We start from the raw sequence: 27,673 nt of genomic DNA, 5'->3' as shown, positions 1-27,673 counted from the left end.
AATTTGTGTCTGTGATTACCAGTTAAAAGGCACAGAGTACTTGGGGGCGGGGGTGTTGTTAACCCACCAAAACAACTGTTTTGGCCCTATTTAGAGGGACCCTTGGCCTGCAGCAAGGTACCTCTTATTGGATGACAAGGACCTGAACAGAGGCACATTCTCCCCCCCCCCCAAAAAAAAATGCACCACACATACATAAAGAAATGTAACTTCCTTTTGCCCAGCAAGGAGCCCCCTGTCCCCGTACCTAAAACACCCCCAGGCTGAGCTGCTATTCCAGGGGTGGCCAAACTTGCTTAACGTAAGAGCCACAAAGAATAAATGCCAGATGACTGAGAGCCACAAGACACGACTGTCAGATGTTTGAGAGGCGCAAGACAGGAAGGAAGGGAGGGAAGGAGGAAAGCAAATTGAAGGGGAGTGTGAGGTAGGAAGAAAGCAACTTTAACTTTAAATGCATTCTCCAACCTGCCAGCTGGCTTGGCTTGGCCAAGTGATTTAAAAAGAGAAATGCCTTCTCCCAGCTGGCCAATGTGGCAATGGGGGCTTCAAAAGCCACACAATATGTGTGAAAAGAGCCACAGTTTGGCCAACTCTGTGCTATTCCAATTCACAGTCAGGCTTACCAACCTCCAGGTGGGGCCTGGAGATGTCTCAGAACTACAGCTGATCTCCCTATGGCCAAGATCAGAGCCCCTCTGGAGGAAATGGATGCTCTGAAAAGTGATGTCTGCGACCTTATACCCCACTGAAGAGCCCCCTTCCCCTACCCTGGTTCTACACCCCCTCCCCAATCTCCAGGAATTTTCCAGTTCATAGTTGGCAACCACATCAGGAGCAAAACCGGGCGAGACCGCGGCAGGATCGGTGGGTTCAAATCCACAAGGGCCCCCTTCTTGGGGCTGCCCCAACGGTAGGTTCAGGTGGCCCGGCTGACCTCGCAGGGCTGTTGAGAGGATGAGAAAACCCCACCCACCCCCTTAGGGTTGCCAAGTCCAATTCAAGAAATAGCTGGGGACTTTGGGGGTGGAGCCAGGAGACTTTGGGGGGCAGAGCCAGGAAAAAGGTTGCGACAAGCAGAATTGAACTCCAAAGAGCGTTCTGGCCAGCACACCTTTTATATGCCTTCTTCAATCCATTGGAAATAACGAAGGATAGGGGCGCTGCATTTTGGGGCTCACGGTCCAACCTTTTTGAAACTCAGCGGGTCTTTTGCGAAGAGGCATCAGATGTCATGTTGAAGATTTGGTGCCTCTACCTCAAAAAAACAGGCCTCCCCCCCCCCCCCCCAAGAGCCCTAGATAACCACAGATCAATTCTCCATTCAATTCTATAGGAATCGGCCTCCCTAGGGAATAAGGGAGTGCAAGGCAGCCGTCTCCCTTCCCCACACCTCTTTCTGATGACCCAAGCCAGGGGGTCTCCCGTCCCCACCTGGGGATTGGCAACCCTAGGCCGGCACCGGCCGACCTCGCAGGGCTGTGGAGAGGATGTGAAAACGCCGCGCATCCCTCTGCCTTGCTGGAGGCTGCGAAAGGCAGGCTCGGCTTCCCCCCGCCCCCGCCGCGAGAAAGGGGGCTCCCTCACCCTCGCCGCTCCCGCCGGCCGTCCAGCTTCGTTTGCCGCGGGGAGGCGGAGGCGACAGAACCTCGCGCGCCCCTTTACCGGCTTCCCGCCGGCCGCAAAAGTTCGAAGGAAGAAGAGCCTCGCGGCGGCGGCAGCGGCGGCGGCGGCAGGGAGAGCAAACAATCCGCGTCTCCTTGGCAACGGAACGCTCTCCTCTCCCCCCGCCCTTCCCTTCCTCGCGCTCCAGTCGCCGAGAGGAAGGGAAGGGCGGGGGGAAAAGAGAGAGGAAAAGAGAGAGGCGATTTAGTAGGCGGGGCCGGGGAGCGCCTCGCGCCGCGGAGGCGAGGCGAGGCTTGGTGAGGCGAGCGCCTTTTTCCCCCCGCGCGCTTTCTCCCCGCCCCCTTTTTGCCATACCCCATCCAATCAGGGACGGGCTGCCGCTGCCCCTGTAACGGTTCAACGGCCTTCCCCTCGCCGAGTTTGAACTGTCCTTGTGAAGTCTTAGGAGAGGGGAAGGGGGGCAATGGGGTTGCCATCTCCTGCTCGGGAGCGGCCGGGAGGTTTGGGGCTGGAGCTTGCAGGGGACGTTGGTTTGGGAGGGGAGGTCATCAGAAAGAGGTGTGGAGAAGGGAAATGGCTGCCGTGCACTCCCTTATTCAACGGGGTTGCCATCTCCTGCTCGGGAGCGGCCGGGAGATTTGGGGGTGAGGCTTGCAGGGGACGTTGGTTTGGGAGGGGAGGTCATCAGAAAGAGGTGTGGAGAAGGGAAGTGGCTGCCGTGCACTCCTTTATTCCCTATGGAGACCGATTCCCATAGAATTTAATGGAGAATTGATCTGTGGTTATCTGGGGCTCTTGTGGGGGGGGGAGGCCTGTTTTTTTGAGGTAGAGGCACCAAATCTTCAAAGCCGCCACTTTCCCCTCGGGGTACTAATCTCTGAAGGGTTTTTTTAATTGTTTAAAACATTTCTGTGCTTGGTTTAAGGTGGTTTAAGTCGTTAAAAGCATGCTGAGCTAAAATCAGTTATATTTCTGGAAGAACTTCAGCCCCCAGCCGTCTCCATAGGGAACAATGGAGTGCCCAGCAGGCATTTCCCTCCCCCTCCCCCCACTTTCTGATGACCCTGAAGTGGGGGGGAGGGCCTCCAAACCGGGGGATCCCCCGCCCCCACCTGGGGATTGGCAACCCTAGCCATCCTTTTGCAATCTAGCCTACCTCACAGGGCTGTCGTGTGAGGGAAATGGAGGCAGGGAGAACCACCTAAAACCGCACTGAGCTCCTGAAAAGAAAGGTAGGACGCAGATGTGTGGAGGTGAAAACTGGGACACTCACTGAGTACTTCATTTGTACTTAGCACACCCTACCATTTTAAGGATATGAAGTGGGGCGGGAATTACGTATGCTGCTTAGTTCATTTGCTGCCACAAACAATGGATGCACTTTTATAATGAATTATCATTTTTCACATTTATAATGAATTATTACCGAACAATTTGAAACAGTCTGATCATATGCAGAAGGTACCCGAAGGCTGGGCTGTTTCACACAGTTGTTGTTAGAAAGAGCTTGTTTTTTGAAAGAGACAAAACAATGCAGAAAGAGATTCCCCAGCCATAATGTGGAATATTTTTGGTTTGCTGGCAAACAAGAATTGAGTATCTCATTGCCCCAGTTGGTTGGGCTGGGAAAATGAATGATCCACTGGGATTGGACAAGTCTCAACCAAGAATTGGCAACCCTAGCTGGCCCAGGAATGAATGAAATTACACAAATGTGGTGCTGTAAAGGTATTAGTCTTTTGACCTTGAAGATTTTTTTCAAATACTTTCTGTAGACAACTAACAGCAAATTGACTAAAGTGGGCTAATTCATTTTTACCCTACATTTTGCAATGCAGAAGTCATACAAAATAGGTAAAGGTAGTCCCCTATGCAAGCACCAGTCATTTCTAACTCTGGGGTGACATTGCATCACGTTTTCACGGCTTTTTACAGGGTGGTTTGCCATTGCCTTCCCCAGTCATCTACGCTTTCCCTCCAGCAAGCTGGGTCCTCATTTTACTGATCTTGGAAGGATGGAAGGCTGAGTCAACCTTGAGTCAGCTACCTGAACTCAGCTTCCACCAAGATCGAACTTAGGTCGTGAGCAGAGAGTTTGGACTGCAGTACTGCAGCTTTACCACTCTGCACCACGGGGCTCCTCATAGAAGTTATGCTACAAACTTCAAAATTAACTGATACGGGGCACACCATAGTCATTTTTATAATTAACAGAAATGCCAAATCATGTGCAATGATTTCCATGTTCTTTGGTGATTCCCAAGTTTATAAGATAGCCTCCTATGGTTATTCTTCACAAACATATTTAGAAGAAGAAGAAGAAGATATTGGATTTATATCCCGCCCTCCACTCCAAAGAGTCTCAGAGCGGCTCACAATCACAATTTAAATTCTCTTTGGTTGTTCTTCTCTGTTCTTGAAGAAACATGCTGCTATGTGACAGTACCTTCCAGAAACCACTTCAAAATAATTGCAGGGTTTGACTTGTTTCTGCTGCCCCTGAATTTACAATTCCACTTTGCAAGCTGTTAGAAGTAGCGACTGTACAGCAGTTATTTTCCTCATTCTTTTGTCATTGTTCCAACAGCATCCCTGCACGTTAAAACATGGACAGAGTTGCAAGGACCTCAAACGACAACTGTTCAGATTCGGAAACTCAACAATGTTCACAGAAGTACGTTTTCATCATCACTAACTGATTGTAGTATGTTTGTATTCAAGGAACACATAAGACTAGAAGGAGATGTTTTCTCCATGCTCTGCCAAATGTGCTCCTTCGGCTTTTCGAAGGAGTAGCAGTATTTCAGTCAAGTGTCTGCGGCAGAGGTTTCCAACGCAGCGCTCATGGGCGCCATGCAGTCTGCTGATGCCTTTCTTGGCGCCCGCCAATTTTTAAGTGGGTGGGGCCAGGTTCAGCTTTTGCTCAGCAAAGATTCTGATTGGCTGTTGGCGATTTGATTGGCAGGTGTTTTAAAAGGTTGCTTTAGCAGCGGCTGCCGCCACAGCACAAGGACATCATTGTGCAGAATGTAAATTGCAGCTGCCATGTTCTGGCTATGCCAGAGCCCAAAGGCTCAGAAAGGTTGGAAACCCCTCAAACTTTTCACTTGACTTCAGCAGGTGGAGACCAGTGTTCCCTCTAAGCTGTGTTAGCGTGAGCTAGCTCGCAGTTTTTTAGCCTCCGGCTCACACATTTTTGTTTGAGCTCTGGAACGATGGCCCCAGAGCAAACTAATGTATGCAGTAGTTGTTATGTCTTGAACATAAGCTGTGTACCGCATGGCGATCGCTACTAAAGGCGACCGGTGGGTCCCCGGATGTGGCTCACCAGAAGCCCCGCCCATCAAGATCTGTGGCGGGAAGTTTGACTGGCCAGGATTGGACTGGCCAGACAAGGGGGCAGTTCCGGGTAATGTATATAAGCGGGGCCCGGTCCGCGTGTTCTCTCTCTTGTGATGTGCTACTGAATAAACTATGTTGCCTTCAAACCGTCTCGGTTCTCAGTACATTACAGTAGCTGACAATTTGAATGCCAGATGCTCATGAAGTAGCATTTTTTCTCACAAGACTTCACAGCTTACATAGCACAAATCTTCTGATCATCCTGTAAATCTGATGGTCACGTGTTATCTTTCAGCTGTGCCAGTAGTCACCCACTCTTCAATCAAGCGCGGAGAAATGCATGGCTACCCAAGAGTAAGTAAAATTACTGTTACAGCCAAGTTAATTTTGCTTTTGCATTTTCATGGGTTTTTTTTTTTAAATGGTGTATGAACCTGAACAGGTGTTTGTAGACAGAATTCATGGTCTTTGGATCTTTCATGGTGGGTTGTCAATCAAAAAAGGTGCAAGCAAAACAAAAAAGGATTGGGCATTGATTGCCTTTTAAAACATGGTTCCTGAAAAACCACTTTGGTACAGTAGAAATTATATATTTCCATTATTCTTCCTTAATAGTGCAACCCTACCTGGCAACCACCCATCAAGCAATGGGCTTGCAGTGTGCCTGATGGTGACTTGAATGTCCTTGGTAGCTGAAGACGCCAGTATTTGGGTCAACAGGATAACAAATAAGGGAATACCCTATATACTCGAGTATAAGCCTAGTTTTTCTGCCCAAATTTTGGGCAGAAAAAACCCCTCCTCGGCTTATACTCGAGTCACTATTCCGCCCGCATCCCCGGAATTCCAAGGACAGCTAAAGCTGCCCCCTGCTCTCCTCTCCTCAGTGAAGGGGGAGGGGTCGTGCTGGGACTGGTGTTTTCAGTCTGACCAGAAATGACTTCTGCCTTGGTATTGTTGATTTGTGTTCTGCACCACCATTCTCCTCATCTTTCATTGCAAGCAGCATTGTGGCCTTACCTGCCACAGGAATAGTAACTGCTGCGTTTCCCACCCTCGGCTTATACTCGAGTCAATAAGTTTTCCCAGATTTTTGGGGTAAAATTAGAAGCCTCGGCTTATATTCGGGTCGACTTATACTCGAGTATATACGGTAATTAAGTGCTCAGCTTACATCCCCCCACTACTTTCTGATGACCCTGAAGATCATCTGATGATCCAAACCTGAAGATCCCCTGCCCGCACCTGGGGATTGGCAACTCTATTCTAACTGTGTGTCATATTGCTTCATTTTGTACTTTCTAGGAACCATCACCAGGACCCTCTTAAATGTGATCTTCCTAAGCCTAATTACTCCATTTTGCTTAGGGAAAGTAGCCTGCTGCATTGCATTCAGGTAAAAGAGATCGCAAATTGTTTTTAAAGTATTTACTGAAAAAGGCTAACCTGTCATTCCACACCAGCACAGTAGCTGTGTCCACTGGTTGAAACAGAAATAAACAGGAATATAGTATCACTTAAAATACTTCAGGCATAAGCTTTTGTATACTGGAGGTCATTTCTTCAGATGCAGCATGGACTGGTCCATGGGATAGCTAAACGTGGGCTTTTTTAGATATAGCACTCTTACTCTCTTTAATTTTGCTCTGCAATTTTTTTGTTGCCCCTCTAAGCCCCCTTTTGTAATTCCAGACTTTGCAGGAGTATTTGATGTTACGCACCACAGAGTGCTTTAGCGGGAGGGGTGGGAAGGCCTGGGAAGACATTGCCTTTCCCTGAGCATCACAGGAACTCCCATCCTGCTCCTCCTCTGTTCAGATCTCTCTGTCGATCAAAACAGATTCCAGACTCCTAAAACAAGGGAAAGTAATGAGCGGTTGTATTTCAGGGCTGAATGAGATAAAGAGGAATTAAGAGAATACCTCTTCACCACCACCACCCAGGGCTACCAAGTTCCCACCCAGGGCGGGGGATCGCCCACTTTGGTGAGTCCCAACCCACTGGCAGGGAGGAGGCTGCCGGAGGAGCCCTGTGTCAGGCTCTGTTCATCTATGATATTAATAAATTCTGTTACTAACCGTATTCAATGCTGCATAAAAATGCTCACTAACCTAGAAGCCGGGATAGCCAGGAGGGAGGGGGGAAGAGTAGACGGCAGCTTCCCAGGAATATCAAAGGTTGCCAAGGTCCCTTTGAAGTAGACAGTGTGTGCCAGATTCTCACCTCCTCTCCAGAGGCCCCAAGGACATTGCCTCTGGGAATTGTAACCACCAACTGAAAAGATAAGGGGTGGGAGCCTTGGGAAAAGTCTCACATGCAAAGTAACCTTTTGTTTGGGGAATTAGAGGGTAGAAACGATTGCTTTGATGTAGAAGGTTAAATGCCAATAGTTCGAGCTGATCTCCATCAGTTCCAATACCTGCCATGCTGAAGTAACTCTGAAGTATCCAGTAAAGACAACTTTGTTTCAAATACCAAGTGTGCTTACTTGTGAGCTTCAATGAACCTACGCCTGACACCCTGCCCCCGAAAGAGTCCCAGAACTGCACGAAGTGTACAGTGCCCAGAAATGACGTATCATGCCAGATACATTGTGCGGGGGACTCTCTACGAATTTGTGGGAAACTCTATGGTTTCACACAGGGACACTAGCAATTTGGGGAATAGAGTTTCCTGCAAATTCCTAGAGCGCCCCCGCCAACCTGCTCAGTGCAATATGTCACTTCTAGGTGACGGCATCATGCCGCGCACACAAATTGTTCTCGGAAAAAGTCCCCCACTGGCAGCCTCGGGGGAATTGGCAACCCTACCACCAATTTCTGCCCTGTGCTCGAGCCGCTTGCTGCCAAGGCCAACTGATCCATTAGGCACAGCACGCACAGTGCCCAGGGCCCACGGTACTTTTAGGGGCCTATGGAAATGTTTTAATTTCTTTTAAAAACAAAAAGGGGGGGGAATGAACTTTTATGGTAGAAGGAAAAGTTTTAATATTTTTCTCACATTAAAAAAAATGAAATTTCTAGGACCCATGAAAATCTATTATAAGAACATAAGAGAAGCCATGTTGGATCCGGCCAACGGTCCGTCCAGTCCAACACTCTGTGTCACATAAGAACATAAGAGAAGCCATGTTGGATCAGGCCAATGGCCCATCCAGTCCAACACTCTGTGTCACATAAGAACATAAGAGAAGCCATGTTGGATCCGGCCAACGGTCCATCCAGTCCAACACTCTGTGTCACACAGTGGCCAAAAATTTTATATACACACATACACTGTGGCTAATAGCCATTGATGGACCTCTGCTCCATATTTTTATCTATATTTTATCCATATTTTTATCCATATTTATATTCCGTTATTATATTTGCATAAAACAGAAGAAAAACGTTGACACTTAAAATTACATCAAGAATAACTTTAATATTGATATAATTATGGCGGGAAAGTTTAGGGCCCACAAAAATCTATTGCATTTGCATAAAACAGAAAAAATGGTGACATTTAAAATTACATCAAGAATAATTGTAATACTGATATAATTATGGCCACGAAGGCCAAAGTGCTTAGGGCTCACTGCCGCCATCAGATGGGCATTTGAACAGAGCTGCCAACGCACAATTCTCCATGATACTCTCTGGGAATCAGTCTCCTTAGGGAATCATGGAGTGCCCAGTGGACATGTCCCTGCCCCCCCCCCACTTTCTGATGACCCTGAAGCACGGAGAGGCCCTCCAAACCGGGGGATCCCCTGCTACTCACCTGGGGATTGGCAACCCTACGCAGATGACCTCTGCTTTTATTCACACCGCTGGACACCTCTGCGCAGGTGCAGCATTCAGACCAGGAGAAATGCATTTTGCTACTCTCTGCTTGCCTGCCCCCCTTTGGATTGCTGCTTGGCAGCAGCAGGAAGAGATATGCAGTACCCATCTCCATGAGCAGGAGGGCCCAAGATTTAAAAGATACAGGGGCATTCTACAGGTGGTAGTCTGGCAGCCAAGAGGTATTCCGTTATTGTACTAAAACGAGGACTGGATTCATATGCACCTGAAGTCAGTGAGTGTCAAGTCGGCAGATTCAATAACGAGTCGTTGTTGATACAAAGAAACTACTTTATTGATACTGATACTTGAGGCCTAAGCCAATCATTGAAAGACTAAAGAACATACTGTAGATACACTGCATATAAGGGACACTTCAAAGGAATTCCTAAGGGGGGATTATGCAGGGAACATTCACACATTGATGTTACCCATTCGTTCTCAGGCTTGCATGGCCTTGATCGTAGTGGGCTCCTGACTCCCTTCTGTGAGCCCGGTCTGAGAAGGCACAGAAGACTTTCACATATTTCCATTTCAAAGTATAGCTACCTTCTACAGGAAAGGAGGGGGTAGGGAGAGTATAAGCTAGCAGCATTTGGTTATACTTTGGTTCTACCCAGAATGCTCTTTGACTGAGCCAGAGTTGCAGACAGACTTGACAGTGAGCATGCTACGAAGCCCCATTGTAGCGGCTGCGTCCTTTCACGACACCAGCACTGTAGGCCTTCCAGAACCTGGCTGTGAGCCGTCTGTTTGACGTTTTCTATGATTGATTGTGACACTACATTCATTCTGTGTCTTTGTTGTCTCTTAGGGGATACTCGTCTCACAAAATCGTCTTTTCGGCTACCCTGTTCCTGATGGTTTTTGGTGAGCTTTCTACGATAGCAGTAAATTGAGACGCTTCGATAAAGGGTTCACCACAACTGTGGTCAAGATGGCCAGCAGTTTGGAGAAAAGTGTCTTGTCCTTTTAAAATAGGTGTAGCAGGGTGTTATTCACCACGATAGTATTTAACTCCTTGGTATTTGAGGCAGAGAGTGATGACTCTCGAAAGCATGATCCAGAGCTTATTTTGTAGCAGGAGCTTCTTTGCATATTAAGCCACACACCCCTGATGTAGCCAATCCTCCAAGAGCTTACAGGGCTCTTCTCACAGGGCCAACTCTAAGCTCTTGGAGGATTGGCTACATCAGGGGTGCGTGGCCTAATATGCAAAGAAGCTCCTGCTACAAAATAAGCCCTATATATGCCCAGACTGTGGTTGATCTTTAAGAAGAAGAATTGCAGATTTATACCCCGCCCTTCTCTCTGAATCAGAGACTCAAAACGCCTTACAATCTCCTATACCTTCTCCCCCCCGCAACAGACACCCTGTGAGGTGGGTGGGGCTGAGAGGGCTCTCCCGGCAGCTGCCTTTTCAAGGACAACCTCTGCCAGAGCTGTGGCTAATGCTAACCCAAGGCCATTCCAGCAGCGTCAAGTGGAGGAGTGGGGAATCAAACCCGGTTCTCCCAGATAAGAGTCCGCACTCCTGGACTTGGATCTCGCTTACCTTCTTGTCATGAAAAGCTTCATCTGCTGATTTCCACACATTAAGCCTCTGTAGATGGCCCAGGCTAGGCCATTCTCATCAGATCCCGGAAGCTAAGCAGGGTAACCCAAGTAGTCCTTGACTGGGAGGCCACCAGGGAAGTTCAGGATCTGGACACAGAGGCAGCCGGTGGCAAACCACCTCTCAACATCCCTTGGAAACCCTATAGCAGGGGTGGCCATACTGCGACTCAAGGGCCACATGTGGCTCTTTTACATGTATTGTGTGGCTCTCAAAGCCTCCACCACCCCACACTGGAGAAGGCATCTGTCTCTTTAAATCAGCAGTTGGCAGCTTGGAGAATGCATCTAGAGTTAAAATTGCTTTCTTTCCCCCTCGCCCTCCCCTCATCTCTTTCCTTCCTGCCTGCTCTCAAAACGTCCAGTGTTCATGTCTTGCGGCTCTCCGACATCCGATGAGTATTCTACGTGGCTCTTACCTTAAGCAAGTTTGGCCACTCCTGCCCTATAGGGTCACATAAGTCAGCTGTGAGTTGACAGCACTTTCCACCACCACCAAGGATGTAAGCAGAGCCCAGCTGGACCATCTAGTCCAGCATCCGGTCTCATATAGTGGCTACCCAGTTACCCTGGAGAACACAGAGGCCAAAACCCTCGCCTGGTGTTGCCTTTCAGCACTGATATTCAGAAGTCTGCTGCTAGTTGCCATTAATGGCCTTGCCTTCCTTGCATGCTTGCAAATCATGGTGATTTCTGGCAATCCCCCTGACTTGGACATTTTCAGCAAGGTGCCTTGATACGCCTACCTCCGCGTCCCAGGCCTGGTTTTCTTTGGGAGGTCTCCCTTCCAAGTCCTAGCCAGGATCAGCCCTGCTTTGCTTTTGAGATCTGATGAGATCGGGCTTGTCTGGGCTGTCTGGGTCACGGCAACAATATTCTATTCTTCGGAGGGTTGCCAGGCCCAGCCTGGCCACCAGTGGGAAACGAGGACATGAGAGGCAGCCATCAGCAATGGCATGACATCCGTCCTGGGGAAAACCCCGAAGCGCTATAGACCTGACGGCAATTTTTTGTTTCCCTTTTCTCCCATGGCAGCGGGCAGGGGGGGTTTTGAGCAGGAATGCACAGGAACGCAGTTCCAGCTGGCTTGGCATCAGAAGGTGTGGCCTGATATGCAAATGAGTCCCTGCTGGGCTTTTTCTACCTGGCGGCAGGAAGTGGGTATGCCAAAAAAGATCAAATTTGTTGCAATATGGGTTTGTGTTATAGGTGCTTCTTACAACGGACTGATTGATCGGTGTTTTCAGCAACTTGGAGAGGACTGGAAGGACTTCTCCATTTGCGATTGCATCCAGGTGACTTTATTTTTGAAACTAACAGTTCAGTCTCCCTTACTGTTAGGTCAGAAATTGCTTACTGTTAATATGCTCTGGCTCATTGCACAGAAAGTACGATTACTCAGAAGTCCCCGGGGCATTTAACCAGAGTTAACTCTTCGCTGGGCACCTCAAAACCCGCCATTTCCTTTAGAAATTTAGAACGCCTTCTCTTACATACACGCCGTACATCTGGTTGTTCTTCAGATTAAAGTCGATAGGCAAAGAAAGGACAGGCAACCTCCACTTCAGAACTTGTTACTGGGTCCTTCTGACATAAGAACATAAGAGAAGCCATGTTGGATCAGGCCAATGGGCCATCCAGTCCAACACTCTGTGTCACACAGTGGCAAAAAATTTATATATACACACACACTGTGGCTAATAGCCACTGATGGACCTCTGCTCCATATTTTTATCTAAACCCCTCTTGAAGGTGGCTATGCTTGTGGCCGCCACCACCTCCTGTGGCAGTGAATTTCACATGTTAATCACCCTTTGGGTGAAGAAGTACTTCCTTTTATCCATTTTAACCTGTCTGCTCAGCAATTTCATCGAATGCCCACGAGTTCTTGTATTGTGAGAAAGGGAGAAAAGTACTTCTTTCTCTACTTTCTCCATCCCATGCATTATCAGGTTTGTATGTGCTTATCCTCAGCAATAGGATAGTGTCTGGCGTTTGCACTGACCTGGACAGCCCAGGCTGGCCTGATCCCATCACCTGTCGAATAGAAGCAGGGTCAGTCCTGGTTAGTACTTGGAGGGGAGACCCCTAAGGAGGACTATGGCTGTTATCCAGAGGCCAGCAGTGGCCACCTCTGTCCATTTCTTGTCTTGAAACTGTACACAGGAGTGTCGAACTCATTTGGTATGAGGGCCGGATCTGACATAAATGAGATCATGTTGGGCTGAGCCATGTTGGGTCGGGCCGTGTGTGTCCCTATTTAAGATTAGGTAGCAGAGATATAAACTTTATAAAAGACACAGACAAACACAATTAAAGTGGGTATTTTTAAACAAACCTGAACATAAAACATGCTTAAAACATTAGTACTCGTTGGTCTTAAGGTGTTTTCTTTGTTTCTCTTCTGTGGGATCCAGGGACAAAGGACAAGGAAGCTCTTGCTCTTTCCTTCCTTCCCCAGGGGGCCAGAAGGGGGAGGAGCCTCAGCCAATAGAAGGAAGAGAGGCTTGGCTCAGTAGCTCTGTGCAATTGAGAGAACCTGGCAAAGCAAGCTATTCCTCCCCAAGGGAGGAGCCTCAATGGAGAAAATAGAGACTGCTCTGTGGCTCCTGTGCGATTGAGGAAGCCTTGCAAAGCAAGCTATTTGCTAGAAGGAAGCAAGAGAGAGGGAGAAGAAAGCAGATGACAGCCTCCTGCTCAGGGGCCTGATAGGCGCCCTCCAAGGGTCTGATTCCGCCCCCAGGCTGCCTGTCACTGCTAGAGACTGACTTCCCATTGTTCGAATCTTCTGTTATTGTAGAATGATATTCATGATCTGTATGTCTGAATTTTGTAATAATTTCCCCCCATACAGGGTGAAACAAAGGATCTAAGGTCACTCATGTAAGAACACTTACTACATTTTTTTTCCCCTATCAATACCAGTCCAGTATTTCTGTCCTAATGAAAAGATTGTCTTGGCATCTCAACAACACACTCATTACAGTGTAACTTAATATTTAGAGATGGCAGGCTGTGCTGAATATGGGGCTTCTGGGCTTTAGGGTTGCAGCCGGCATTGCCCTTTGAATTCAGTGGGACCTCAAGAGGAATGGCCGTCTTAGAATTCCTTGCATACCCGAAGGAATGGAGCGAGCAATACTTTCTGTGGGAAAGGCACTGGGAAATTGGCATGATATTATCCCGTCACCAAAAACCCCGCTTAAATTTGGTCCATTTCAGAGGGATCAGACACTGGTGGTTGAAGCAACATGATCCCGACAGTGGTCCATGGTTGCCCATTCAGACTGCTAGGGCAGCTCTAGCACAGACCTGCCCAGGAAAGGGTTTTTTTTAAAAGCCCCCCCTGGTGTGTGCCCTCAAGCAGAGAAGCGCACAAGCGCTTCTTGGAGTGGGGTTGGTGGGGGGGGGCCCTATTTGGGCCAGAAATGGCTTAGCATGATCACACCGCTCTTCTACTTATGAGTCACACCTGGGCGTTCAGGCAGCCCATGAATATGAGAGCTAAATGCGATTCAGGGGGAAACTACCAGGAAGATCCAATCGGCTTTTTAATCGGGATAGGAGGCGTCTGGAGATAGAGTGAAAACAGGTGCAGCTTGGAGGGCAGATGTGCTTATGTGATTGTGTGCATTTAATCCGAATGGGAGGCGTGGCTATTGTGTGAAAGCACTCTATTGCTTTCCCTTCTCCATTTCCTCCTCTCTAGAAAGGCTACCCACATTTTGGAAAGAAAGGCGCGTCAAATCCCCTTCCTGAAAGAGGAGCTGCACCAGCTGCAATCCCAGCTGCATGTTCTGAGCTCAGATGCGAACACCCTGGCTCGTCGTGCTGTCAGCAAAGTTCTACAAAGCTACGTCAGCAAAGGCGTCACAACATGGGTAAAAGGAAGGAACAAGAGTCTGTGAACAGAAAGAAAGGCTGGGGCAAATCCTACCCCTGTCCTCCCACTCCCCTGAGCAAAGGTTGAATCCTTCCTCCAACTTAAGTGGTTCTTCTGGACACTTCTTTTCAAAGAAGGCTTCATAGGCTGGAGGAAGAAGAGGGTGGTTGGGTCTGCCCCACTAAATTTACCCAAAAGAAAGACTGGTGTTCCACTCCTCGCCCCCAAAGAAATATATGGGGGCAGGGCTTTTTTGGTAGAAAAAGCCCAGCAGGAACTCATTGGCATATTAAACCACACCATTAACATAAGCATTGTTCCACACAGGGCTTTTTTTGTTGAAAAAGCCCAGCGGGAACTCATTTGCATATTAAGCCACGCCCCTGACACCAAGCCAGCCAGAACTGCATTCCTGTGTGTTCCTGCTCAAAAAAAGCCCTGTACGGGGGTATCTTGCATCAGCATGTGAGTTAACCGTGTACAGTAATCAACATTTTCTTTTGGACGGGGTGGAAAGCACCAATAGATCCAAACATGTCATAACAGTAAATCAGCAGTGGCTAGCTCATTTTGGCAAGTTTACCCAAAGTCAAGGCCTTAGTAAGACCTGCACGATACTAATGTACTCTACAGTCCAGGGCTTTTTTTTGTAGCAGGAGCTCCTTTGCATATTGGGCCACACACCCCTGATGTAGCCAATTCTCCAAGAGCTTACAGTAGGCCCTGTAGAAGAGCCCTGTAAGCCAGGGGTATCGAACTCATTTATTATGAGGGCTCGATCTGACATAAATGAGACCTTGTCAGGCCGTGCCATGTGCGCCATAAAATTTAATGCCAGGTAGCAGAGATAGAAACTTTATAAAGCACACAAACCGAATTAAAGATTAAAACAAACTTAAAATAAAACACGCTAAAAACATTAGCACTCATTGGTCTTAAAGGTGCTTTCTTCCTGTGCAATCCAGGGAACTGGGCAAAGGAAGCTCTGGCTCTTTCCTTCCTTCCCCAGGGGAATGGGGAAGTGGGGGGAGCCTAACCAATAGAAGGAAGAGAGGCTTGGCACAGTAGCTCTACTGGCAAAGCAAGTTCTCTCTCCCCCCCTTCCTCCCCAAGTGAGGAGCCTCAGCCAATGGAGAAAACAGAGGCTTTGCTCTGAAGCTCCTGTGAGATTGAGCAAGCCTGGCAAAGTCAGCTGTGATGCAGAAGGAAGCAAGAGAGAGGGAGAAGGAAGCAGACGACAGCCAGATGCTTGGGGGCCTGATAGGAGCCCAATCAGGCCCTTGGGCTGCATGTTTGATACCCATGAAGGTCTTGGAGGATTGGCTACATCAGGGGAGTGTAGTCTAATATGCAAAGGAGTTCTTGCAACAAAAGAAGCCCTGCTATAGTCCATATGCAGCCCCTTGTGCCTGGACTATCATTGCCTCTACCTTATGTGGCTAGGAAGCAAACAGCTCTATGATGGAGAGGCAGGTCGGGGCAGAAGGCTTTCTGCTTATGTCCAGGCACATTTCATTGTAGCAGCGAATGGGCAGGTGAGCCGTGCCCAAAAAGAACAGCGCACCGTTCTTCGAAACAAAGCAGCAAATATCACTTGCAACCACAACAGAAGCTTTGACTTTAGGCCTGCACGTTTTTGTCTTTATTGCTATCTCTCTGCTTTGCACAGAGCTGCAGCAGTAATTATTTCTGTGTCACACATTCTTTCTCTGGTCTATTGACAGAGCATTCAAAAGATGCTGGAAAAAATCATGCGCAAGCTGGATGAAGATGAAGTTCAAATGCCTGACTATGCCCTCCAGTCATCAGGTGATGGTGCTGCTTACTAGAAACCAATCTCTTGCATTTGGAATGTTAGACATCTAAAAGTTCAGATATCAGTGTCGAAATGTACAGTCTTGGTCAGAATAAATATCATGAAGACTAAATTATAGTGGTGCAGCGCCTGTCACCTTCTACACCAGCTACAGTCTCTAAAAATTCTTCAAAGGCAGTTCCACATTCTAATAAACCGGTCCTGAAGAAGGAATCAGTGTAGCTCCATGCCAGTCTGCACTACAGGTTGCAGTTTTCGCAAAGCCAGTTGGTCCAAAAGCATTCCTAGCTATTGCCTTTCTTGTCACGGATCCAGCAATGAGATCCAGGAACGCCCTAGACCGAAACATTTAGTGGCTATCAGTGCAGTCCCTTCCAAAATTACTCCAGTAGAAATTCTGTCGATTTCAATGGGCTTAGACAGGAGTAAGCTGCCCCTAAGATAGCCCTGAAAGGGACCCTGGGTTCATCAGATTGTCTTCATTCTTCCAACCACATCAACTGTACTAGAGGCCATAAGATCCAAGGAGAAGTTTCTCTAGCGGATCTTCTCATACAGTGGGCAGCTGGGATTCCAGAGAAGCACATCACTATAGCCAAATCAGTGTCAGACTCACATTTGGCATCCAGATGCTCCTGAAGCCTCAAGACAGCCCACTGTTATTCATCCGTTGGATTCAGAGGTGGCATTTTGCAGTAGCCGTGATCCTTCTGGGAGGCAGATCCCAGAAGAAACTGGAGAAAAGTTTATACCCAGAATTAAACTTTGTTGGTCTTAAAAGTGTCAATGGACTCAAACTTTGTTCCACCAGGAGGTATGGTTTCCAAGGCATCTTGGGTTTTTACCTTGACTTCCAGATGACTCCTCTGTATCGCTATCGGTAGCAAGTTTGGTGTAGTGGTTAAGCGTGTGGCCTATCATTGGGAGAACCAGGTTTGCAGGGGTCATTTTGTAGAAAAAGAGGTGGTGGAGCTCATCCAGGGATTGTTATGCAGCTGCACCTACTATTCAATGGACAAGGAGGTGGAACTCTCAGAAAGGTTCAGGAGCTGTGCTCCTGTGAGCTCCCGCTGAATCTGAGATTGGCAGGTTTGATTTTCCACTCCACATGCAGCTGATGGGTGACCTTGGGTCAGTCATAACTCTCTCAGAGCTGTTCTGCTCAAGAGCCGTTTTTGTCAGGGCTCTTTCAGCCCCACCTATCTCACACAATGTGTGTCGTAGGGGCAGGCAGGGAAAGGAAGTTGTAAACTGCTCTGAGATTCCAAGTGAAGGACGAGGGCTCTTCTTCTGTTCCTCTTCTTGCAGCTGTTGCAACCTGGCGACGCTAACAAAAAAGAGTGAATTCTCTTATCTCCCAAGTTGCCATTCTTGTATAAATAAGTGGTCTTTTTTTAAAGGACCCAACATTTGAACTATTCTGTGTATTCTTGTGTAATAAACAATTATGCGCTTGAGATTTTGTTTGCACTTTGCATCTCGCTGTTTAAACATCAAAGCATTATTGTCTAACTGTTGACAGGTGCTCACATTGTTTGGTCCAGAACCACAAGGAGCTATCGCCACGAGGGAGGAAACTATTTCTGGGGGCCCATCAAGGTGCTCCCGTATGTGAAATCTGCAGATGTCATTCTTCAGGTACAAAAAGACGAGAAAGCTTTCAGGCAGGCCTCATTTTGGGCAGGAACTCACAGGAGCGGAGTTCTGGAACCTCTCACTTTGATTGTGCTCTTTCTTTCTTGCCCCTTCCCCCCAAAAAACTTGCTTCTGGGCTCCAGTCTTCAAACCCCCCGTGAGAATTTTGCTGGACTCTTAAGATTTGACAGACTTTCTAATATTTTTCCCCACCAAAAAAATGGGAAAATAACCAAAACGGATAAAGCAGACAGATGGAAATCTCCATCATGCCAATGTGGCCACATAGGAGAAAGTAATTTAAAAAGTATGATGGGAGTAAGGTTTTCTTATAATTTTAAAAGCATTTAAGGTAAATGCTGAGTTGATATAGTTTAATGCACCTCCCGGTGATGTCAGGCGTGTGTGATATAGGCAAATGCATTGTGCTAATAAGCACAACTCTTTTTCTGTGAAATGACCCCTGCTTTCAGGCATTCGGGGTTTTTCAGAAATTTCAACCCCTTTTTTCTTCCATCACCTTTTTCAAAGCTTGGAGAGCCAGTTTGGTGTAGTGGTTAAGTGTGTGGACTCTTATCTGGGAGAACCGGGTTTGATTCCCCACTCCTCCACTTGCACCTGCTAGCATGGCCTTGGGTCAGCCATAGCTCTGGCAGAGGTTGTCCTTGAAAGGGCAGCTGCTGTGAGAGCCCTCTCCAGCCCCACCCACCTCACAGGGTGTCTGTTGTGGGGGAGGAAGGTAAAGGAGATTGTGAGCTGCTCTGAGGCTCTTCGGAGTGGAGGGCGGGATATAAATCCAATATCTTCAATATCTTCTTTCCTATGGAAGGCCTAGTGTCGCTTCCATTCTAGGTGCAGCATGGTAGAAACGGGGCTTCCAGATAGCAGCTTTGCTCTAGTCCCAATGGAAACCATTCCCCCCAACATTCGGGGGGGGGGGGGTGGCTGAGGTTTCCTCTCCCGCAAGTGATAATAAATATCTGACCTGGATAGCTCAGGCTCGCCCAGTCTCATCAGATCTCAGAAGCTAAGCAGGGTCAGCCCTGGTTAGGACTTGGATGGGAGACCACCAAGGAAGTCCAGGGTCACTACGGAGAAATAGGCAATGGCAAACCATCTCTGTACAGTTTGGTGCAGTGGTTAAATGTGCGGACTCTTATCTGGGAGAACCGGGTTTGATTTCCCGCTCCTTGTCAGGACCTCAAGTCAAGGAATAACACAGTCCAATAATTCAGCAGTTTATTTCATAAGCATCATAAGGCAGCACGCCATCTTTGCTAAGACTAACGTCTTAGCCCAGGAGCTCTCCTTTTAACCCCTCACCCCAGCCGTTACATTTTCGAGTGCAAGTGCAGCAAAGCCAAAAGCGGGAACTGAGTTTTGGTGGGACCCTCTCCCACCCTCCTTGGAATCCACCCCTAGTTTCGCAGTCCAGATGTCTAATCTATACTTCCCCAGCGTCTGACCTTGAAGTCAGTGGAAACAGCATAACTAATCAGTTCCCGAGATAAGCATGCAGAGAGGATGAGCAAAGAAAGAATGTACCCAAGCAAATTGGTTACAGCACAAAACATGGCAGGAGGAATACAGAGGAGATGACTCTTGACACTCCTCCACTTACAGCTGCTGAAATGGCCTTGGGTCAGCCATAACTCTTGTAGGAGTTGTCCTTGAAAGGGCAGCGGCTGTAAGAGCTCTCTCAGCCCCACCCACCTCACAGGGTGTCTGTTGTGGAGGGGGAGGGGAAGGTAAAGGAGATTGTGACTGCTGTGTGACTCTGAGATTCAGAGCATAGGGCAGGATATAAATCCAATATCATCTTGCCTTGAAAACCCTGTCGGGTCACTGTAAGTCAATTGTGACTTGATGTGGGGGGGGGAGTAGACAAAAAAGGGGTCTCTGATGGCATTTAGAGAGGGAGTGGGCACCATGGGCAATGAAGCAGGGGAAATGTCTTTTGTGTTGGCAGGAGTGGGAGAATCCAGACTTTCCTCCCCAGTTGGCAAGCAACCCAGTTTTGCTGCAATCTTTTCCCAATCGTCACAGCATTTGCAACTGGGGAAACTGCCTCTGTCACCCATTTACTCTTCTCTTCATGGCCCCAAATCACTGTGGTTTCTAATGCCTGACAATCCGGGCTTTTTTGGTAGCAGGAACTCCTTTGCATATTAGGCCACACACCCCTGATGTAGCCAATCCTGGAGCTCACAGTAGGCCCTGTACGAAGAGCCCTTGGAGGATTCGCTACGACGGGGGTGTGTGGTGGCCTAATATGCAAAGGAGTTCCTGCTACAAAAAAAGCCCTGCTGACAATCATAGCTGTCAACCATGACCGAGAACTGGACGTGCTTCTTCGTTTTCCTGTTAAAGAACAATTGCTGGGAGGGCTGCTCTGGGCCTGGCTGGGTCAGAGGGTTGAACCCAACCCATTTCCCTGCTGGGGAGAAAGGAAAGAGTGGTCCTCTTTGCCTGCCAAACATGGCTGTGCCAAGAACTGGGGGAGGGGAGCTACAGGTACAAAAGCAACTCGGGAGGCTGTTGTAACAGGCCAGGGACATGGCAGGAGACCGGGTGAGAAAGCTGGCTGGATCCAGCCCCTTATGTGTCCAAGGCACCATTTAGTCGACACGTATGTATGGAACGCATCTTACATTGGACAGTGAGGAAGAGAGAAGTGAAAAGGGAACTAACAGCTATCAAATGAAGATTTGGACAGGAAACAAAAAAATAGCTGCGAGGAAAATGAAAAACAGAATTGATACGGAGACTTCCCCACAACGCTTGCATTACGGAGCGGCCGTCACGATTTTTTGGGTTGGCTGACTGCGTCTGTTCGTTGAAGCCCTATTAAGGCTTTCTGTCAAGAAGGCTAAATGTTTTCCCTAGTGATCAAGATTTTAAAGAAAGTTTTGAGTTGAAATCAGACTAAACTTTCAGTTCATTGGATATCCATGACCATTTCGAAGGGGACCAAATGGGCCAAAAGTAATCATTTTAAGTTAATTGGCTTTGGCTGAAAGGAAGCAGTGGCAAAGCTCGGCCAGGCGATGAGAAAACCAATCCCAATTGCTTTGTTGTTCTCTTGCAGCCTGATCGCTCTCCTGGAAACTGCTGGCCTTTTCCTGGACACCAAGGTGAAGCTCTTGTTAAACTAGCCACGGCAATCGTCCCAACGGCTGTTACAATAGACCACATATCGAAGAACATCTCCCCCACCGCAGAAATCTCAAGTGCTCCCAAAGATTTTGCCATTTACGTAAGCATCACCTTGGAGTTTTCATATAAAAAAATTAGGGAAGGGTTTTTTAAAGGATCAGTAAGCTATGGGTATAGATGGAACTCTCTGTCTGGGGCACGTAATGTTTTTTATTCTTGGTGCTTGGGGGGCAGCTGGGGGAGGGCTTCTAGTGTCCTGGCCCCTCTGGTGGATCTCCTGATGGAACCTGGGTTTTTTGGCTACTGTGTGACACAGAGTGTTGAACTGGATGGGCCACTGGCCTGATCCAACATGGCTTCTCTTATGTTCTTGTGTGTGACACAGAGTGTTGAACTAGATGGGCCACTGGTCTGATCCAACATGGCTTCTCTTATGTTCTTGTGTGTGACACAGAGTGTTGGACTGGATGGGCCATTGGCCTGATCCAACAGTGCTTCTCTTATGTTACACAGAGTGTTGGACTGGATGGGCCATTGGCCTGATCCTACAGGGCTTCTCTTATGTGACACAGAGTGTTGAACTGGATGGGCCACTGGCCTGATCCAACATGGCTTCTCTTATGTTCTTATGTGTGACACAGAGTGTTGGACTGGATGGGCCATTGGCCTGATCCAACAGTGCTTCTCTTATGTTCTTATGTGTGACACAGAGTGTTGGACTGGATGGGCCACTGGCCTGATCCAACAGTGCTTCTCTTATGTTCTTATGTGTGACACAGAGTGTTGGACTGGATGGGCCACTGGCCTGATCCAACAGTGCTTCTCTTATGTTACACAGAGTGTTGGACTGGAGGGGCCATTGGCCTGATCCTACAGGGCTTCTCTTATGTGACACAGAGTGTTGAACTGGATGGGCCACTGGCCTGATCCAACATGGCTTCTCTTATGTTCTTATGTGTGACACAGAGTGTTGGACTGGATGGGCCATTGGCCTGATCCAACAGTGCTTCTCTTATGTTCTTATGTGTGACACAGAGTGTTGGACTGGATGGGCCACTGGCCTGATCCAACAGTGCTTCTCTTATGTTCTTATGTGTGACACAGAGTGTTGGACTGGATGGGCCACTGGCCTGATCCAACAGTGCTTCTCTTATGTTACACAGAGTGTTGGACTGGAGGGGCCATTGGCCTGATCCTACAGGGCTTCTCTTATGTGACACAGAGTGTTGAACTGGATGGGCCACTGGCCTGATCCAACATGGCTTCTCTTATGTTCTTATGTGTGACACAGAGTGTTGGACTGGATGGGCCACTGGCCTGATCCAACAGTGCTTCTCTTATGTTCTTATGTGTGACACAGAGTGTTGGACTGGATGGGCCACTGGCCTGATCCAACAGTGCTTCTCTTATGTTCTTATGTGTGACACAGAGTGTTGGACTGGATGGGCCATTGGCCTGATCCAACAGGGCTTCTCTTATGTTCTTATGTGTGACACAGAGTGTTGGACTGGATGGGCCACTGGCCTGATCCAACAGTGCTTCTCTTATGTTCTTATGTGTGACACAGAGTGTTGGACTGGATGGGCCACTGGCCTGATCCAACAGTGCTTCTCTTATGTTCTTATGTGTGACACAGAGTGTTGGACTGGATGGGCCACTGGCCTGATCCAACAGGGCTTCTCTTATGTTCTTATGTGTGACACAGAGTGTTGGACTGGATGGGCCACTGGCCTGATCCAACAGGGCTTCTCTTATGTTCTTATGTGTGACACAGAGTGTTGGACTGGATGGGCCACTGGCCTGATCCAACAGGGCTTCTCTTATGTTCTTATGTGTGACACAGAGTGTTGGACTGGATGGGCCACTGGCCTGATCCAACAGGGCTTCTCTTATGTTCTTATGTGACACAGAGTGTTGAACTGGATGGGCCACTGGCCTGATCCAACATGGCTTCCCTTATGTTCTTATTTCAACCTGCAACGTTTCTTTTTTGATACAAAAGAAAATAATCTCCAGATTTTAAACAACCCTATTTCCATTAATTATATAAAACTTTAACTAGAATAGATTCCAAATAGTTTGCTATAATCATAGCCTATCCAAGAGATGTGTTTTGCACACAAATGCTGTTCAGGGATACTAAATTTTGACGTTTACTCAAGCAAATGATCTCATACTGTGTTAGGAAATCTTTAAAAATATACATGCATTCCTGCAATGGTTAGAGTTGCCCCTGATCAGCTTAATTCACTAACTCCTCATTGGGATAGGTAGTGTCACACTTGGGTGATGTAAAACTATTTCAACAGAAAGACCGATTTCACACTCACCTTACGCTGCTCTCACTTTAGTCTTCTCATCATGGCTTCCTTCCAATTTCACACTACCTGCCCTGGGGTTGCAGCAAGCGTCAGCGTTTTCGTGCGGCAAACAGAAACCGCTAAAAACCAGTTTCTGTTTGCTGTACGAAAATGCCGACTCTTGCTGCAGCCCTGGGACAGATAGTGGGAAATCGGAAGGAAGCCGTGCTGAGAAGACGAACGTGAGAGCAGCGTAAGGCGAGTGGGAGATCAGTGAAAATGTGTCTGACAGCTATATATAAATACTTGAGCATTCTCGTCCAAGTTCAGGGTTCACTAACTTACCATAAGAAAAACTGAGCCTTCTATGTAGAATGAGGGCATTGTCTCAGTCTGCTTTAGCTGAAAACTCTAGACAGGCAATATTTGCACAGCTAAAAGAAAAAGTTGAGTGTTTTCGCACTGACCTTACTCGGGAGCGACGTCCCTCTTCACCGCGCAGCGTCTGCGCAGATTTCGCACTAATTGCTCCGCAGAACCCGGAAGAGCCGCAAAGTCCCACGGCTTTTGCGTCGCAAATGTAAACTGGCCAAAAACCAGTTTACATTTGCGACGCAAAAGCCGCGGGACTTTGCGGCTCTTCCGGGTTCTGCGGCGCAATTAGTGCGAAATCCGCGCAGACGCGGCGCGGTGAAGAGGGACGTCGCTCCCGAGTAAGGTCAGTGCGAAAACGCCCGTTGTGATTAATCATGTAATCCACCTACAGCGTCCCAGACTATTGGCACTTTAACACCAAATGAAAAGGATTTACTGCTTACATTAGAGGAAATGTCCAAGTCTCAAGATACAGCTAGACTTTACTATGGAGTTTTTCCCCAGAGGGAGGAAATCCCCTGAATAGGTCTGATGTGCGACTAGAATGCCAAATGCTGCAGATGAAATCACTTGCATCCTCTCTGGATTCCACAGTTGGTCCAAGTTTGCGTGATATAATATAGTGGGTTCAATGCAATGAAGAGGCGAGGTGGTCGTGATCATCAGCTCTTTATTAAGGACAGCATAGTATCGGGCTGCACTCAAAGACTGCCTAACTGGGCCCGCAGGGCCAGCAATATACAACTCAAGGTTCCTGTGCAAGCACGCTATTGGATCATTCAAACCTGCAGGGAGCCCGTGATTGGAGCAGGGCAGCAGGGATTTGGATCCTGCAGCTCATTGTTCCCGAGTCCCCAAGGTCAGTCCTTATGGCTCCAATGAGCCTTGCAGGAACACCCAATAAGTCTTCATTAAGGTCCACCTACACAACAGGTTATGTGTCTGGAGTGATCTGATGGTTTGGTGTGGATAGCAAGGTTTTAACTGGTGAAGATCCGTTTCCCGCTTGCTCCTTCAAACTTAAGCATCACGGCTTGCGATATCTGGTTGGCCCTGCGCTCATCCTCTGAGGATATAAAAAAGTTGGTGGTTGTCACTAATAACGGGCAGCCAAGATGCCTAGCCAACACTTGTGGATCGCTCTTGGGAAGACGAGGCCACTGCTGTAGGGCACACGTCCTCCTGACAATGCATCGGGTTTTGATGACACGTTAAATACTATACAAATGCCTTCATTGCAATATTCTCTGATTATTCAAAAATTTTTTAAGTTTTAAGAAATTGAGCAACCCATGTTATTTGTAATAGCAGAACTGTGCCACGCCCAAAACAACCTACAGCGCTTTCTGATCTAAGCAATTCTTTGTTTGCTAATGATATGCCTCCCCCTCCTGCTCCCCAAGGGATTAAAAAAAGAAGAGGAGGACGGGACTTTCTTAGGCCAGTTTGTTTATGATGCTGAAGGACCCATGGTGCAGACTTTCCAACTGAAGGTATGGTGAGCGTGATAGAAAAGATAACAGGGGTCATTTTGTAGAAAAATAGGTGGTGGAGCTCATCCAGGGATTGTTATGCAGCTGCACATCCTATTCAATGGACAAAGAGGTGGAACTCTCAGAAAGGTTCAGGAGCTGCGCTCCTGTGAGCTTCCACTGAATCTGAGGCCTGGAAAAGAACAACACAATTCTAATGCCATTCGAGAGAGCAGCGGATGTTTTTTTGAGAAAGTCACCTGGCCAAATGCTTCCATCTTTGCTCATTGGAGTGGTAGGATCCAGGCCACTGTGATTTCTCGACTGAACAAAATGTTCTAAAACTGAACAAAATGTCTGTTTCTAGAAATCTATCAAGATGGGGAGCCATGTTCATTTGTAGCAGTAGAAAAGAGACCGATTTCCCACTCACCTTACACTTCCTCATGTTCCTCTTCTCGGTGGGCCTTCCTTCCAATTTCACACTATGTGCCCCGGGGCTGCAGCTAGCGTTGGGGTTTTTTGCGCGGCAAACAGAAACCGGTTTTTAGAGGGTCTTGTTTTCTGTGCAAAAGAGGCAGAGCAAGTCACTGCTCGCTTCTTCAGACGCAGCTAGAATGGGAGAGCATCTGTCCTCTATATTGGAAAGACAATCTGTAGTACAGCTGGGCTCCCATTCTAGCTGGGTCTGAAGAAGCGAGCAGGGATTCACGAACGCTCATCCCTGTCACAAATTTTGTTAGTCTTAAAGATGCTTCTGGAAATCTAGCCACAGTCCTACCTTAGCAAAGACTAAACTGAGGAATAATTACATTCAGTGGTACCAGCTGGGCAATAATGAGAATAGGTGTAGTGGTTAAGTGCATGGATTCTAAATCTGGGAGAACCAGGTTTGATTCCCCACTCTTCCACCTACAGCTGCCTGTGTGACCCTCGGTCAGCCACAAGTTCTCAGGAGAGCTGTTCTGCTCAAGAGCAGTTCTCTCAGAGCTCTCTCAGTCCTACCTACCTCACAGGGTGTCTGTTGTAGAGAGAGGAGGGAAAAGGAGATTGTAAACCACTCTGAGAGCAGGGTGGAGTATAAATCCAGTTCTCTTTCTTCTTCTCAATAGCAGGAAGTAGAAAGTAAAACGAGGCAAGGCTGGGACTCTTCAGTCAACAAAAGCGGCAGCTGGGGGGTGGACACGATAGAGGCTTATACAATCATGCCTAGGATAAATAAAGTGAATAAAGAACTTCTCCTCTACTATTGGAAGAACTTGGGCACACCCCATGAGATTGCTTGCAAATACATTCAGGAGAGATGAAGGGAATTATCTTTATACTTACTTATTAGTACTTACATTGGGGCCAGGGCTGGCGCTAGGGTAGGCCCTAGGCAGGCCTACTACCTGCCCGCCACTCTCCTCTGTGGCATCACTCCCCACCCCCTGCATGGCAAAGTAGGGCAGGGAGGGCACCCGGGAAGGGAGGTAAAAGCGCACAAGCCAGGCAAAGCAAAGCTACCAGGCACTGTGCAACCAGGGCATTTGCCTAGGGCACCAGGAGGGGGGAGCACCCAATTTGAGCCCCTGCAGCCCAGTGCCCTGGGCTTAACGCCTAGTGGCAGAGCCAGACCTGATTGCAGCATTCACTGCCAGTGGGCCTCATGATGAACGTATGAAGCTGCCTTCTACTGAATCGGACCTTTGGTCCATCAAAGTCAGTATCATCTACTCAGACTGGAGTGGCTTTCCGGGGTCTCAAGCTGAGGTTTTTCACGCCTGTTTGCCTGGACCCTTTTTAGTTGGAGATGCCAGGGATTGAACCTGGGACCTTCTGCTTCCCGAGCAGATGCTCTGCCACTGAGCCACAGCCCCATTCATGGTTCTCCGGGGTCTCAAGCTGAGGTTTTTCACGCCTATTTGCCTGGACCCTTTTTAGTTGGAGATGCCGGATATTGAACCTGGGACTTTCTGCTTCCTGAGCAGATGCTCTGCCACTGAGCCACAGCCCCATTCATGGCTTTCCGGGGTCTCAAGCTGAGGTTTTTCACGCCTGTTTGCCTGGACCCTTTTTAGTTGGAGATGCCGGGGATTGAACCTGGGACCTTCTGCTTCCCAAGCAGATGCTCTGCCACTGAGCCACCGTCCCTCCCCTAATTCACAGGCACAGATGACTTTTATAAAGGGTTAGGAGGGCTCTGGCCATGGTGCCTTCATGAAGGGAGACTCCATCCCCCGAGGCAGCAGACCTCCAAAGACAACCGTCTCCTAGGCAACATCCTCAGAAGGCCTCCGTTTCTCTGCCCGCTTGGTTTGCCCCCTATGTTGGCCATTAAGTGACAGCCAAGAGGTTGCTGGATTAGGTGGGCAACTGGTCTAGTCCAGAAGGATATGCTTAAGATATCTACTCTTCCTTTCAGGGAAACTCTTCCGATATTATAACCCATGTGAAACTGAAAGTGCTCAGCAACTGGGGCAAGCCCGCATACACCTGTGTCTATCGCTTCAGGGTTCACGGAGACTGAGGAAACCACTGAGCATCCTGTGGCTGGAACAGAGTTGCCACGCCATACAGCCATGAATGTGCTGGGCTGTTTTTCAGTTAATACAAAACGTGTATCGCTGACCATTAAAAGCTTGCCAAAA

The 27,673-nt window shown here is 48.1% G+C and overlaps 1 protein-coding gene across 1 annotated transcript; it reads left to right on the top strand.

Moving 5' to 3' along the window:
* The first annotated feature begins 1,853 nt into the window (after positions 1-1,853).
* On the top strand, positions 1,854-27,673 carry SUN3 (Sad1 and UNC84 domain containing 3). The gene is made up of 13 exons (XM_060247772.1): positions 1,854-1,922; positions 4,214-4,300; positions 5,264-5,322; positions 6,274-6,364; positions 9,607-9,662; positions 11,616-11,701; positions 13,261-13,289; positions 14,116-14,287; positions 16,014-16,098; positions 17,628-17,743; positions 20,829-20,996; positions 24,975-25,064; positions 27,448-27,673. Exons 2-13 carry the CDS (start codon positions 4,233-4,235, stop codon positions 27,550-27,552), a joined length of 1,125 nt encoding a protein of 374 aa, XP_060103755.1. The 5' UTR covers positions 1,854-1,922; positions 4,214-4,232; the 3' UTR covers positions 27,553-27,673.

The sequence above is a fragment of the Heteronotia binoei genome, chromosome 10 (genome assembly GCF_032191835.1).
Source record: "Heteronotia binoei isolate CCM8104 ecotype False Entrance Well chromosome 10, APGP_CSIRO_Hbin_v1, whole genome shotgun sequence".
In the NCBI taxonomy this organism is placed as follows: Eukaryota; Metazoa; Chordata; class Lepidosauria; order Squamata; family Gekkonidae; genus Heteronotia; species Heteronotia binoei.
Note: the sequence above shows the minus strand (reverse complement) of the source record. Positions and strands in the feature narration are given on the sequence as shown.